The 13776-nt window shown below is 43.2% G+C and overlaps 3 protein-coding genes across 3 annotated transcripts; 2 read left to right on the top strand and 1 right to left on the bottom strand.

The window, feature by feature from the left end:
• Window positions 1–294: 294 nt before the first annotated feature.
• Window positions 295–5786, top strand: LOC136421133 (kremen protein 1-like). The gene is made up of 8 exons (XM_066408285.1): window positions 295–863; window positions 1684–2004; window positions 2579–2842; window positions 3662–3961; window positions 4088–4264; window positions 4479–4541; window positions 4728–4830; window positions 5062–5786. The coding sequence occupies exons 1-8, from the start codon at window positions 776–778 to the stop codon at window positions 5417–5419; spliced, it is 1674 nt and encodes a 557-aa protein (XP_066264382.1). The 5' UTR covers window positions 295–775; the 3' UTR covers window positions 5420–5786.
• A 2852-nt stretch (window positions 5787–8638) lies between these two features.
• Window positions 8639–10489, top strand: LOC136421067 (CUB and sushi domain-containing protein 2-like). Its single transcript, XM_066408212.1, has 5 exons — window positions 8639–8840; window positions 9134–9433; window positions 9552–9765; window positions 9825–9950; window positions 10213–10489. The coding sequence occupies exons 1-5, from the start codon at window positions 8639–8641 to the stop codon at window positions 10487–10489; spliced, it is 1119 nt and encodes a 372-aa protein (XP_066264309.1).
• LOC136421166 (uncharacterized) lies at window positions 10097–13770 on the bottom strand. Its single transcript, XM_066408326.1, has one exon. It carries the CDS (start codon window positions 13520–13522, stop codon window positions 10991–10993), a length of 2532 nt encoding a protein of 843 aa, XP_066264423.1. The 5' UTR covers window positions 13523–13770; the 3' UTR covers window positions 10097–10990.
• Between the last annotated feature and the right edge of the window lie 6 nt (window positions 13771–13776).

Genomic DNA, 13776 nt, shown 5'->3' with positions numbered 1-13776 from the left:
AAGTGCTATCCAAGAGCTTGGCGTGTTGACAACAGAGTCTGACGTATTTCCGGTTTACATGGAACTCAAACCACAGGTTTTCGGCTAAGTCATGGCGACCCCGCACGGTTTAAGTATCCGCCAGAGGTACTCTCCAAGCAGAGCATGGGTTTCGGCTGGTTTTTGACGTGTTTTTAGGCGTTTTTGTCGGGCTTTCTACTTTGTCATCTTTTTTTTGTATAGCCAACCCAAGTAGAAAGCCCGACAAAAACGCCTAAAAACACGTCAAAAACCAGCCGAAACCCATGCTCTGCTTGGAGAGTACGCCAGAGGAACTTGGCTGACCCGATCTTACAAAGTGGGGACGTCGGGAAGTCGGGGTGAGTCACAGGGGGAGGGGCTTAGTCAGATCGTCATGACACAGCACTAGTTTGATTGACACATCGGTGGGACAACAAGGAAAAGGTTTCAGTCAGTCAGAACCATCGAGAAAAGTACCTATCGGCAAGTTTTCTGTCAGATTGTGTCAATTGTAACAGTTTGACGTTCGTAACGAGAGAGTGAATGAATGAGTGAGTGACATCTTACTAGCTATTGAGCCTGGGTTCGTTCGTACAGCACTTAAGTTTGATTGACACAACAGTAGGACAACCAGGAAGCGGTTTCTGTCAGCAGAACTATCACGAAAAGGATTGTCAACAGGTATTCTGTCAACCTGTGTCATTTGTAACAGTTAAACGTTCGTAACAAGCGACAGTGAGCTACAACTGACAACAAGTATCGACTAGTACCGACTATGAAGCCTGGGGTCGTTCTTACAGCGACGTACGGCGCCTTGTGTGTCGTCATTCTGACAAGTCTTCCAGCGAGCGCACAGGATCCCGGTAAGTACATGTCGTAGTTTCACTTTTAGAAAAGAGTATGTCAGAGATCGTCATGACATTAGAAGGGGGGCGTAAAGTAAGCGTTCTTTAAGATAACATAATGTCAGACACCGGCCAAGGAAAACTTATATTGCCTGCTGTTATTGTGCTGTATATACATTATTGGGATCTCATGACAAAACACACTTGTTTTTTGTTTCTTTTTCTAACCGTGTGTATGACCTCATTGTGTCCTTGCGGCGGAGTTATGACGGCGGTGCTGTTAATTGATCTTATATGACAATAGATTTACGTACAACATAGTGCTCAATATGTATAACTGTGTCCCCTAGCCGGCATTCACATAAGACTATACAATTTTGATGTTAAGTATATATTTGTCCTGCATCGAAAGAAAATCTTTTTCAGTGTCTTCAAGAAACAAATTATTGTCACAGTGTGTTTCCCTTGCGGAAAGAAACAACCATCCGTCTATTGTCGTGATTTATCAACCGGCAGGAAACAAAGAGGTCATAAACAGTGTTCGCGTGACCTAGGTCTATGCTATATTTAGAACACGACAAGTATAACATAATATTCTAACTACATAACACGTTTCAAATCCAACGGTTGGGTACGTTTCTTTAGTACGTTTTCCTCGTCAGTATTGTTGGTCTGTGTTGGAAAAAGATCATGCTTAGACAAATTCATGTTTGTTTTTAGTACAAAAAGCTGTGTGATACACATGATCGCAGTGGTTGGCTTAGAATTACAATTGGAGGGAATGCAGTAGAAGACGAAACGTCCTTCCAACACAAAATTTATGTTCTTTTGTTTGCAGGATGTCAAAAGATCCGTATTTCCGGTTCCACGAGTCTACAGACCCACCTTATGACGACATACACCATCACAGACGAGTTTCTCGAAAGTAGGCCTGTATACAACAGTGACACAACAGATGATACTATTTACTACGTGTCCAACCCCTATCCCAAAAATGCCCCTACCTGGTTCGTGGGTCCGTACCCAGAGCCTGGAGAAAACGGACTGAACGTGGAAGACTCAAGTCTCTATGCAAATAACATCGAAGGAACGTTCAACATTTGGGACCCTGAGACGCGAGAGTGGAAAGACGCTCCGTACGTCGAAATAGGCTGTGCAGGTGAGAATATTTCAGCTCCTCTCATGACTAGGGCGACTTTCTCTCTCTCCTTACACATGTACCTTTTAGGTAGTTGAGTGTCTGTATGTCTTTTTCAGTGAGACATAGCGAGCTATTCTAATTCACCGTTAATCTATCCGTTCAAATTCAACGTTAAGAGTTGCGGGTAAATTATTAGTGAAACATAATTGGTCAGTTGAATTCTCCGCAGCACGTTATTTGTTATCCTTAAGTCTACATCAAGCATCAGATCGCCAGGTAACCAAATTGTCACATTGTGAAGCTTCCGATCGTTTCGGAATTCACGGACTAGTTTTAGCATACACTCCGCGTATGAAATACAATGAAACCAAATCGGCCCCAAACACGTCACAATCAAAAGTCACTTTAACGTACAGCGTTCTTAGTCCTCCTGATTTTACTGTTAAGGGTGGCCGCCCTCCTAAATTTACCGTTAGGTGTTGGCAGTACCCCCCCCCCCCCATGCAAGCAGACCCTCGTTTGATAAATAGGCATATCATCGATGAACTATAGCCTATAACTACATATAGATTTATCTTCTTATCGTTTTCAGACCCAGGCTACATCGGCTGTTTTAGCGTGGCTCACATCGATGACTTTTTCCGGATACCGTTGGGTCAGTTCATCACTGTAGAATCGTGTATAGAAACGTGCAGAAACTACCCCGGCAAGAGCATTGCGGCTGTAAGCATGCAGGGTTGTATCTGTGGGTCTGGTGTCAACCACGACAGTCATGCGCCATTTCTTTGTACGATTCCGTGTGGAGGAAACAGCGACCAGACATGTGGGGGGTTGGAAAGGGCTGACGTGTACCAAAGTAAGTGTCTAAGATTATCCGTTTAGGCCACAGCAAGTAAATTTTATGGATGACGTCCTCCGCAGACTCCAAAACTAATGAGATAGGGCGAAAAAAACAAGGGCGAAAAAAACAAGGCAGGCAACAAAAAAAGATTCCTATATTTTCAAATTTTGAGATCATAAATCTTGTTAAACAAGAATTGAGGCGACAAAATATGACATCACGACCAACAGGTCTTTTATTCCTGTATTCAACCAATGAGGTTTCATATATCATATAAAACCTCCTTGATTAAATGTAAACATGTCCTTGTAGATGTGTATACATCTCAATAGACTAACTACAACAAATGCAGAAAAGAGCTTGGTGTACCATCATCTGAAGCAACTTCACTGGGTATTCATATGCAATGAAACACCTTGTGTATACATCTCAATTAGCTACAACCAAGGACATTACATAATGCAAGGCATATTTGCCAATTTTTGGCATGTTGACCACCGTCGGAGGGCAATGAAATTTCTTGTGTTTTTTTTAGAAAACAGGCGAAAATTAATGAGCGCGCTGATGTCATCCATAAAAATTACCTGCTGTGGCCTTACAAACAATTAATAACATATCGTTACCCAAAAACAATCTACGCCTTGTACACTTCATAACCAGGGGCGTTTTTCTGAACGAAGTCAACATTCAATTGATATTGGTTATGATGAGAATTAATCATATGCTGCATCTGTACAGTTATAAAAGCGTTTAAGAGATGATTACATATACATGTACCATATGCAGGATGTGCTTCAGTTTCGAGGAACTAAATTTTCTTTGTTTAAACACCAGCATGGGTCGGTGTGTGTGGATATAGGAAACAAACTGGAGCCATCTACTCACCAAGGTATCCGGGAACGTATCCACCCTACAACAACTGTACCTGGGAGATCAACTTTGACCCAGACAAGGTCATCAAGTTCTACTACAACGTGTGGGACGTCCCAGCCGGGGACACACTGGTCATCACGGACAAGTCCGGACAATCCAGGACACTCGGACCGGGCTTCGACACAGCTTGGACCAATGAAGCCACTGTCAACTTTCTATTGGACAGTTCCAGGAATGGGAAATTTGCTATCCAGTATGAAGGTAGGAAATATTCATGGTTAAAAGTTGGGGCTAAATGTTACTTATAACTAGATTGATATAAGCAAATGGTTCTGAGTTTAATGATTTTATGAATGGAAAATTAACATGATTGTTATGTTTATCCAGCTGTAGACCACTGTGGAGGCATTGGTACTACAGGAGGTGTCGCACAGATATCTCCTTCGCACGGAGGTAACTTCGCCGTCGGACAGCAGGTAACCATAAGATGTACGGACGGGACAGAGACCGTGGTGGAGTGTCTTCAAGACAAGGTCTTTAACGTAACGGAGCCGTATTGTGCAGGTCAGTCATAATCATCGTTTACTACGTTACTAACTTCAGTAGATGATTCTTTGATTTTTATTATAGTGCAAAGTGAACCAATCTAATGGTGATTTCTTTAATAAGGGACAACTACCAATATTTCAGAGATCACAGTTACTATGATTATCGCACCACATTATACTAGAATGACGTTTTTCAGAGTGAAAAATTCTTTTTCGACTTTTATCTCCAGGTTCGCCCGAAGGTGTGACGACTGTCAATACAGGTACAGCCGCTGCAGGCGACCAAGCAAAAGGTAAAAGTGCCCCCAATTCTCGCGCAGTTACAGCGGGCGTAGCATGATAAACTTGTGTTATCAACGTTAACTAAACAAGCTACAATCTTTTCTTTGTGCAACTCTGTTACTGTAGGGCCCTGTAGCTACAAACTAAGCTATTTTCTCAACCAACTTCTAAAACCCCTGTTCTTTTCCCCGCTATAGGAACCTCAGCTCCAACAGTAGTGATTGTCGTTGTGTCCGTGGTTGCTGTACTAATCCTGCTCGCGGTTCTGTGTGTAGTTGTGTACTTCGTCATCAAGAAAAGGTAAGTTTATGACATCATATCAGATACAATCGTTGTAGTTTTAAGGCGCTCCGAAAACAGATGTAACATTCAATACATCTCGTGATTTTTACGATGTGTTTTACATTATGAGTATTCTGCACGAACAATGCAGTATAGTTCGTACCAATTTCCATCTTATGTCAATACACACTGGACTGATGTGGACTATAGTTTATACTCACTGCTATAACCTTTCGTCTGATATTTCAGGGCCACGAAAGAGTCAGGAACCACCAATCATGAGTACGACATGGTCGATCCAGGAACCTCCAATGACGAGTACGAGGTGATCGACACACAGGACTCTCGTCCCCCGGCCAGATCGACACAGCAGGACTCTCGTCCCCCGGCCAGAAGTCCGAAAGCCCCGGCAACAGTTCCACCTCCACCCGGAGTATTTGGAACCCACTCTGACTCTGACTACCCGTCGTTGGACCCGAGGACCATGTGTAACACTGACAGTGAATACACCAGCCTGACAACGAACCAAACAAGTGTGGGCGACTCAGACTACGAGAACGACCCCGAATACCAGAACACATTTGGAAAGATATATCAAAATGCCTGATTGAGATTGTGTCTTTGAAAATGGGACAAGAACTGCTAAGGAAAGGAAAGGGAAGATACTTGCCAAATGTAGACATTCTTTTTTTATGTGCATAGATTTCATGTCATGAAACAAGCATCATGATCAGTTATATCATCTTAGAGTTATTAGATTTTAGGGACGTCTGTTTTGAATCAAATGGAGCTGCCAGCTGGGAACTTTTGACAAGTGATCATATGTCGTCAGCTCCATCACCTAACTTCATGAACACAATAATTGTCGTCATATCAACTTCAGCAGAAGAAATTATCTTTATACATGTACAAACAGACTGAATAAGTTTTCTATTTCGATAAGTTGCCTTTCACCAGAACACATTTGGAAAGATATATCAAAATGCCTGATTGAGATTCTGTCTTTGAAAACAGCCCAATAACTATTAAGGAAAGGAAAGTGCAGATACTTGCCATACATTAGACAATATATAATATGGGCATAGAATGGGCATAATAATTAATAATATCATCTTAGAGTCTTAGATCTTAAGGACGTCTGTTTTGAATCAACCGAAGCACAAAAAAGGTGCTGGGAAACTTTTTGGAGCGATTATGTCACCTGACCTTCATCACCTACCTTTATCTTTTTGGATTAAACAATAATTATCATCATATCACCTTCATTTCAGTAGAAGAAATTATCTTTATACAAACAGATTTGCATACGTTTTCTATTTCAATAAGTTGCCTTTCACAGAAAAGACAACGTGTTTGGATAAGATAGAGAGGGGGGAAATATGCATGTGCAGTTCTGTGTGTTGTGGGTAATCACGGTGTGAAAGTTAATGGCCCATGGCAATCATTTATGTCTTGAACTTTGACATATTGCCCACAATGACACTGCACATGCGCACTAGAAGTAGATTATTGGAATATTGGCAAGTGCTCACGTCATATCAATTAAATATCACAAAAGTCCTTTCTTCCATGGACACATTTTGTTCGTCACAAGTAGCTCATTCGCTCAAGACACATTTCCTAAAAAAAATGGTTTTATCTCTTCCTTGGGTGGGAAACAAAAGGGTTTCTAGACGACCAAGAATTGAAGCTTGATTGTACGTCTGAAGTAGGGGAGCCGATTCACTCAAATTTCACAACTAAGTCTAGGTATATATATTCACAGTGAACCTTTAGTTTTGGCAAGAACGAACTTTAAAAGGCAACATCTAGTTGGCCCTATCTTCCTTACTTTGATAGATTATTCGACAGTTTTATCATTCGGTAGGGGAACTTGGCTGACACCCAACTGACAAAGCGAGAACGTTGGGGTGACTCACAGGGGGTGGGGTTTTGTCAGATTGTTATGATACAGCACTAGTTTGATTGAAATATCAGTGGGACAACCAGGAAGGTTTCTGTCAGCGGAAGTACCGCGAAAAGGGACTATCGGCTGGATTTATGTCAAACTGTGTCATTTGTGACAGTTAGACGTCCGTAACGAGAGACGACAGTGAGTAACAAGTGACAAGATTAGCAAATCGTACCGACTATGAAGCCTGGGTTCCTTTATACATCGACGTTCGGCGCCTTGTGTGTCTTCATTCTGACAAGTCTAACAACGAACGCACAGGATCCGGGTAAGTACATGTCGTACTTTAGGGAACTACTACTTTTTAGGAAGATGTTTGTCAGAGATCGTGATAAAGAAGGAAGTAAAGTAAGAGTCTTTTAAGATAAGATAATACCAGATACCGGAGAACGTATCTACATTGCCTGCTGTGCACTTCTTGTTTATAAATTAAGCTCTTTATGTGGAGTCGTGCGTATGATCTCGTTAACTGGCAGACCATCAACTGAGAAAGTTAAGATTTGAATGTTGTTGATCGCGTATGACAATAGATTTTTGTTTTACGGGCATACGTACAGCTGGGCGCCCGACAAAGATATTTAAACCGACTGTACAGTTTTGATATCTTTATTTGTATATTTCTTCAGAATCTCGTCCTGATGTCTTCCATTGAAATTGTTGTGTCGTGTAATGATATTGTGTTGTTTAACGCTGTAGCTTTCTCCATTCTGTCGTATTTTGCTTTTGGAATCTAGGCAAGAACGAAATGAACTCTGAAATCACTAGCCTGTCAAAAATCCAGGGATAGGGTAACAAGGTTAGATTTTTGAATTATATAGCCGTCTTTGACCTGAAAAACATCTTACTGTATTGTAAAGACGTATAAGGAATCAGAATTAATACTCCTTGAATAAGACGCAAATTGCTGTCTTGCATTGCAAAAAATCGGTTACTGTGTCTACAGAAAGCAATACATCATTGTCAGTTTTTCCCTCGCGGAAATAAACAACCGACCAACCATCCATCTATATATAGTGTTGGCTTATCAACCAGGAAATCAGGAAGTCGTAAACAGTGTCTGCGTGACCCAGGCCCATGTTATCTTCAGAACACGACAACTATTAGTAGTGCACAGTATTCCATATATTGTAAAACGTTTCAAACCTTAAGTTAGGCAAGTTTGTTTGGTACGTTTTCCTCCTCAGAAACAAAACTGAACCAACAACATAATATTTTCCTTCTATGTGAGGAAAAGATCAAGCTTAGATGGTCTTATGAATCTTTATTTATTTCTAAGAAAGCAAACTGCATGCTATACATTTCTTGTTCGGAATGGAATGGTTCAGAAGACGAAACAAGTGTGTTCCTTTGGTTGCAGGATGTCAGAAGATCCGTATTTCCGGTTCCACGAGTCTACAGGCCCACCTTATGACGACATACACCATCACAGAAGACTATGTCAATGTCAATGAAAGGCCTGTATATAGCAGCGACACAACAGATGATCGTATTTACAACATATCAAACCCCTATAACCCAAATGCCCCTACCTGGTTCGTGGGTCCGTACCCATCGCCTGGAGAAAACGGATTGTACGTGGAAGACCCGAGTCTCTATGCAAATCACATCGAAGGAACGTTCAACATTTGGGACCCTGATACACGAGAATGGGAAGACGCTCCATACGTAGAAATAAGCTGTGCAGGTAAGAAGTTTTGAAAGGTAATGTATGCATTTGCACATTCTAATGACATGGACAAGTGCCAGTTAAATCTGCATTGTATTCATCTTTCTCTCTTCTATTCAGGTCTCCAAAAAATAAACTTGTCATTTCCAGATCCAGGCTACCTCGGCTGTTTTGACCGTAGGCTCGTCTCTGGGAGGCAACCGATACGGATGGGTTCAAACATAACTGTAGAATCGTGTATAGAAAGGTGCAGGAACCAAGGCAGCAGCATTGCGGCTTTGAACCGACAGAATTGTATCTGTGGATCCGGTGTCAACCACAACAGTCATGCGCCAGAGTTCTGTACGACTCAGTGTAGAGGAAACAGCGATCAGACATGTGGGGACCCGGGAAGGGCTGACGTGTACCAAAGTACGTGTTTCAAATTGTCTCCTTATACAAATAAAAATGAATTTAACATAGTTCATTACCCAAAACACTCTATGACTTGTATATTACAGAACGATGATCGTTTTTCTGAACGAAGTAAACATTTCTTTCTATTTATTATATAGAAATTTGGAGAATTAGTCAAATGTTGCAATTGCGTCTAATCACAGAAAATATTTTACAAATTTTAAATAATTGGATTTACATGTTCTATGAATTAACGTGTAATATTAAACTAAATTAACTTGTTCTTGGTTTCTTTATTTAAACTACAGCATGGGTTGGTGCTTGCGGATATAGGGAAACAACCGGAGCCATCTACTCACCAATGTATCCCGGAACTTACCCATACAATGACAACTGTACCTGGGAGATCAACTTTGACCCAGACAAGGTCATCAAGTTCTACTACAACGTGTGGGACGTCCCAGCCGGGGACACACTGGTCATCACGGACAGGTCAGGACAATCCAGGACACTCGGGCCAGACTTCGACACAGCTTGGACCAATGAAGTCACTGTTAACTTTGTATCAAACGGGCGTGTGAATGGGAGATTTGCTGTCCACTATGAAGGTAGCTATAGGAAATATGCATTGTTAAAAGTACGGGCTAAATGTTACTTTACCGGAATATAATTGTTTTTAGTTGCATGATTTTATGAATATACAACATGATTGTTATGTTTATCCAGCTGTAGACCACTGTGGAGGCATTGGTACTACAGGAGGTGTCGCGCAGATATCTCCTTCGCACGGAGGTAACTTCGCCGTCGGACAGCAGGTAACCATAAGATGTACGGACGGGACAGAGACCGTGGTGGAGTGTCTACAAGACAAAATCTTCAACGTAACGGGGCCGTACTGTACAGGTCAGTCAATAATCATTGTCAACAATGACTACAGTCTGTTCTTCAAGCAAACGAATTACTGTAGCTTCAAAACTATTTTTGAACCACCTTCTAAAGACTTTCTTCCTTTTTCCCCTCCATAGGTACCTCTCCTACAGTAGTGTTTGTCATTGTGTCTGTGTTAGCTGTGCTGGTCCTTCTCGCCATTCTGTTTGTTGCTGTGTTGTTCGTCATCAAGAAAAGGTGAGTTCATGACGACATATCAGACGTACTCGTTGTTGTTTTAAAAGTTCATTGTTTGAAGTAAGTAGGGTACTCAGGAAATAAGTAAGATAAAAGATATGTAATGTAATCTTTAATACTTCTCGTGATTTTTTCGATGCGTTTTACATGAAAACCCCAGATTTTGTACCAATATCTATAATTTGTCGGTACACACTGAACATATTATAGGCTATATTTCATTGAACTTAAAACTGGTATAATCTTTCATCTGATATTTCAGGACCACGCAAGAGCCAAGAACTTCCAGTGATCATGAATATGAGACAGTTGACCAAGGAACCTCCAATGACGAGTACGAGATGATGGACACACAGCAGGACCCTCATCCCCCGGTCAGGGGTCCGCAAGCCCCGGCAACAGTCCTTCCTCTTCCCGGAGTATCCAATCAGATAACCCAGTCTGACTACCAGGCGTTGAACCCGAGGACCATGTGTAAGAATAGTGCGGACGACCACGAATACCAGAACACATTTGGAAAGATATATGAAAATGCCTGATTGAGATTTTGTCTTTGAAAACAGGCCAGCCGCTGCGGATTTCGCAGCGGATGCAGATACCCAATTCGTATAGATACTCACTTTCCTTAGGTATACAGGATCCCGAAGCGTCACGTGGAACATTTTGAATTATCCTGAAAGGTCCCGCCGCGAAATCACACGGTACGTCCCGCGGTACGTCCCGCGCTATCCCGCGGTACGTCCCGCGCTATCCTGTCGGTGGCGACGTAATCTAATCCAAGACCGTAACCACACTCCGAGCGGACTAAGCTGTCTGGGCGGGCGGGGTCACTCCCAGTGCCGTTGAGCTATCGAGGAGCCCCCGATGGTATGGTTTCCAGGATAAACTCCGTATAAAGAGTGGTTACAACCGTCCAAAGATATGGTATACAAATGCACATATGGTGATGGTGTCATTTTATATACAAAATTGTAGATGATTGACAACTTATGAGTAACACACAACATGCAGGTATCATTAGCGTTACTTCGAAGATAAAATTACAGTCCTGTTTCTCTCTCCACGCGATGATTACGTTCCTGAAAGGCTCTATTCATTGGATCATTCTCTTCCTGTGGAACAATCGCTGTCAATTCAACCTCCAATTCTTCCGCTAGGGGGCGCAGGGAAGCCTCTGCGTCCCAACATCTCGACATCAGACGATACAGCACTTCGGGGCAGTTTTCCGGTTTTTCCAGACGCGTGCCGAGTTTGAGCAGGTTCAGGAGCCGGCGGCAGTCAGGCCGCAGCATGTCGGGGTAGTGAGGCTCCTCGCCAAAAGTAACGATCTCCCACAGCAGCACGCCAAAGGACCAGACGTCGCTGTAACTTGTGTAGACCCCGTCTCGTATGGACTCTAAAGACATCCACTTCAGTGGGAGAAGATCCGCTATCCCTGCCCCCTGCTTGACATGCACGTATTCAGTGTTAGTGTACACGTCGCGGGCTAGACCGAAGTCGGCGATCTTGGCTGTGTTCTGCTCGGTGACTAAGACATTGCGGGCAGCCACGTCGCGATGGACGATTTTCACACGCTCCAATTCTTGCAACCCTCGGGCTACGTCGACTGCTAAGCCGAGGAAGTCGAGTGAAGACGCCCTGGGATTATCCCGATTTCGCCGAAGATATTGCAGAAGATCTCCCCTAGGGGCGTACTCGAGTAGAATACGCTTGGGCTCAGACTGTGTGATCACTCCGTACAGTCCGACAATGTTGGGGTGCATGGCCTTCTTGTCATCCACTGTGTACTCGGAACTGTTATACAAGGCTGCCAAAATGTCGGTCTCGCGGTAGAAGTCCTTGTAGCACATTGCAGTGTGTGATGCGCCTTGTAGAGTCTTCACAGCTACAAGAACATTTTGCTTACCTGGTCTTTTTAGTTGCGCTAGAACCACGTGACCAAATGTCCCTTGTCCAATCATTCTGATGACCCTTAGATGTTTCTCGTCTCGTTCCCATGGTAGCAACAGTTGAGTTTTTTCGTCGTCGTCGTCGATATTCTCTCTCACTTCGTCAAGTTTGTTGGTCTTTCTGTGGACTTTAAGGCGACGTCGCAGGTAACAACAGATGGCAACAAACACAAGTACCAAGGCTACAACTGGCGCAGTTAACCATGCATGACTGAAAAGTGAGGTTTTCGTGATGTCGTAACTGTCACAGGTGCCGTTGAAGACGTCACAAGTCGTGTTCTGTTCACACTTACATCCGTACACACAGCTGGGACCGTAGCGACCGAGTGGGCATGGCTGCTCGCAGTTAGAACCGTACCAGCCCGCCAGACAACTACAGGTGCCACTGGCACGGTCGCACTTGGCTGCGTTCTCGCAGGTACACTTTGTTGTACAGTCTTGCCCAAAGTAGCCCTCAGGACACGGGGAGTCACAGTTGGCGCCCATCCAACCAGGAAGACATAAACATCCCTCCATTCGGTCACATCGTCCATCGTTGTAGCAATCACACGTCTCGTTGCAGAACTTCCCGTGGTAGTCAGACGCACATCGGCTCGCGTTCAGTAAAAACTCCGCCTCCAGCGTTCGACCATCAGTTGTGTTCACAACGCAGTAATAGAATCCGTTTTCCTCGTCATTTATGGACGGTACAAAGGCGGAACTTTCCGCACTCTGTAACAATTCGTGTATTCCGCTTTCCAGACTACCATTTCCTGATAGCGATTTGTGTTCCCAAGTTAAAGACGCCACCTTGACATGAATGGTTGTACAATACAACTTAAGGTTGTCTCCAATCTTGATATTCTCGGCCGGTATTGAAGTTGTGATCATTATTGCGGGTACGGGTATGTCACAGGCGACACCAACCCACCCTGGTTTACACAAACAGGCTCCATTGTATCCATGGCAACTCGCGCCATTTTTACAGATGCAGTCTTGATCACACAGCGGACCATACTTGCCAAGTCCACAACCTATAATGGTTACAGAGAATCGAATAGAAAAACTTAGTGCTGTGCCATCGTAACGGAGAAGTTCACTAACAGTACAGTCGTATGTCACGGTTGGATGAACGACATTTGTGTCAAAGTAAAGAAAATACTCCAGAGCAGTATCGCTTAACCAAGATGACTTGAGTAGGTTGTCCTCTTCAAGATTTCGAAACGTCGTCGTTGCTTCTTGATTTGTGTTACTGTTTCTGCGTATGAGATGAAATGTACCTTCGATGCCTTCGCGATTAGAAGGACAACTTATGTTGCTAATCTTGCTCACATCAAAGACTGAAAACACAGCAGCCCATTCTAATTTTTTTTTCACCGATCCCCACGTCACTTGAACTCTGCATTTGTTGTTGTTTGTATTGATACGGGCATGACGATAGTTACTACTTGAAATATTTCCGGGCAGATCAGTCAACTGATGGCCCACACTTGTCCCACTGTGGACAGTAATGTCAAACAGTTGTTCTGAACCATTTTTCACACGCGTCTCACATGCAGAATTGTACACTGGCGGGTAGTCGGGTACATCATACACGTTCACGGTCAAGTTTAGGTACTTTCTGATAGAAGGAAGTGTAAACATATTCGTCAGTCGAATCTCAAGTTCATACCTTGATTGAAGCTTGAATTCCAGCGGATTTATAACCAGAATCTTACCGTTTGAGTTGTCAATGTGAAATCTTTTGAAGTCGTCTCCATCCAATAGGTCATAGTCGTTGTAGCCGTTTTCGTGCCAGAAACCTTTGAGGTCTGCCACAACTGAACCGATCGGAATGTCTTCAGCTATGGCTACCGCTGCCTGCCGCCGTAGCTTTCCAGTTGGCGCACTTCCGCCCA

Source organism: Branchiostoma lanceolatum, chromosome 15, assembly GCF_035083965.1.
Source record: "Branchiostoma lanceolatum isolate klBraLanc5 chromosome 15, klBraLanc5.hap2, whole genome shotgun sequence".
NCBI lineage: Eukaryota > Metazoa > Chordata > Leptocardii > Amphioxiformes > Branchiostomatidae > Branchiostoma > Branchiostoma lanceolatum.
This window is presented reverse-complemented; position numbering and strand designations above follow the sequence as displayed.

Excerpts from the sequence above, each read along its gene's own strand:
- LOC136421166 (XM_066408326.1), bottom strand. The coding sequence starts at position 13,522 with ATGTTTACACTTCCTTCTATCAGAAAGTACCTAAACTTGACCGTGAAC.
- LOC136421067 (XM_066408212.1), top strand. The coding sequence starts at position 8,639 with ATGGGTTCAAACATAACTGTAGAATCGTGTATAGAAAGGTGCAGGAAC. Across the intron at positions 8,841-9,133 it reads AAGGGCTGACGTGTACCAAA|CATGGGTTGGTGCTTGCGGA; the intron begins GTACGTGTTTCA and ends TTTAAACTACAG. Across the intron at positions 9,951-10,212 it reads TTGTTCGTCATCAAGAAAAG|GACCACGCAAGAGCCAAGAA; the intron begins GTGAGTTCATGA and ends CTGATATTTCAG.
- LOC136421133 (XM_066408285.1), top strand. The coding sequence starts at position 776 with ATGAAGCCTGGGGTCGTTCTTACAGCGACGTACGGCGCCTTGTGTGTC. Across the intron at positions 2,843-3,661 it reads AAGGGCTGACGTGTACCAAA|CATGGGTCGGTGTGTGTGGA; the intron begins GTAAGTGTCTAA and ends TTTAAACACCAG. Across the intron at positions 4,831-5,061 it reads TACTTCGTCATCAAGAAAAG|GGCCACGAAAGAGTCAGGAA; the intron begins GTAAGTTTATGA and ends CTGATATTTCAG.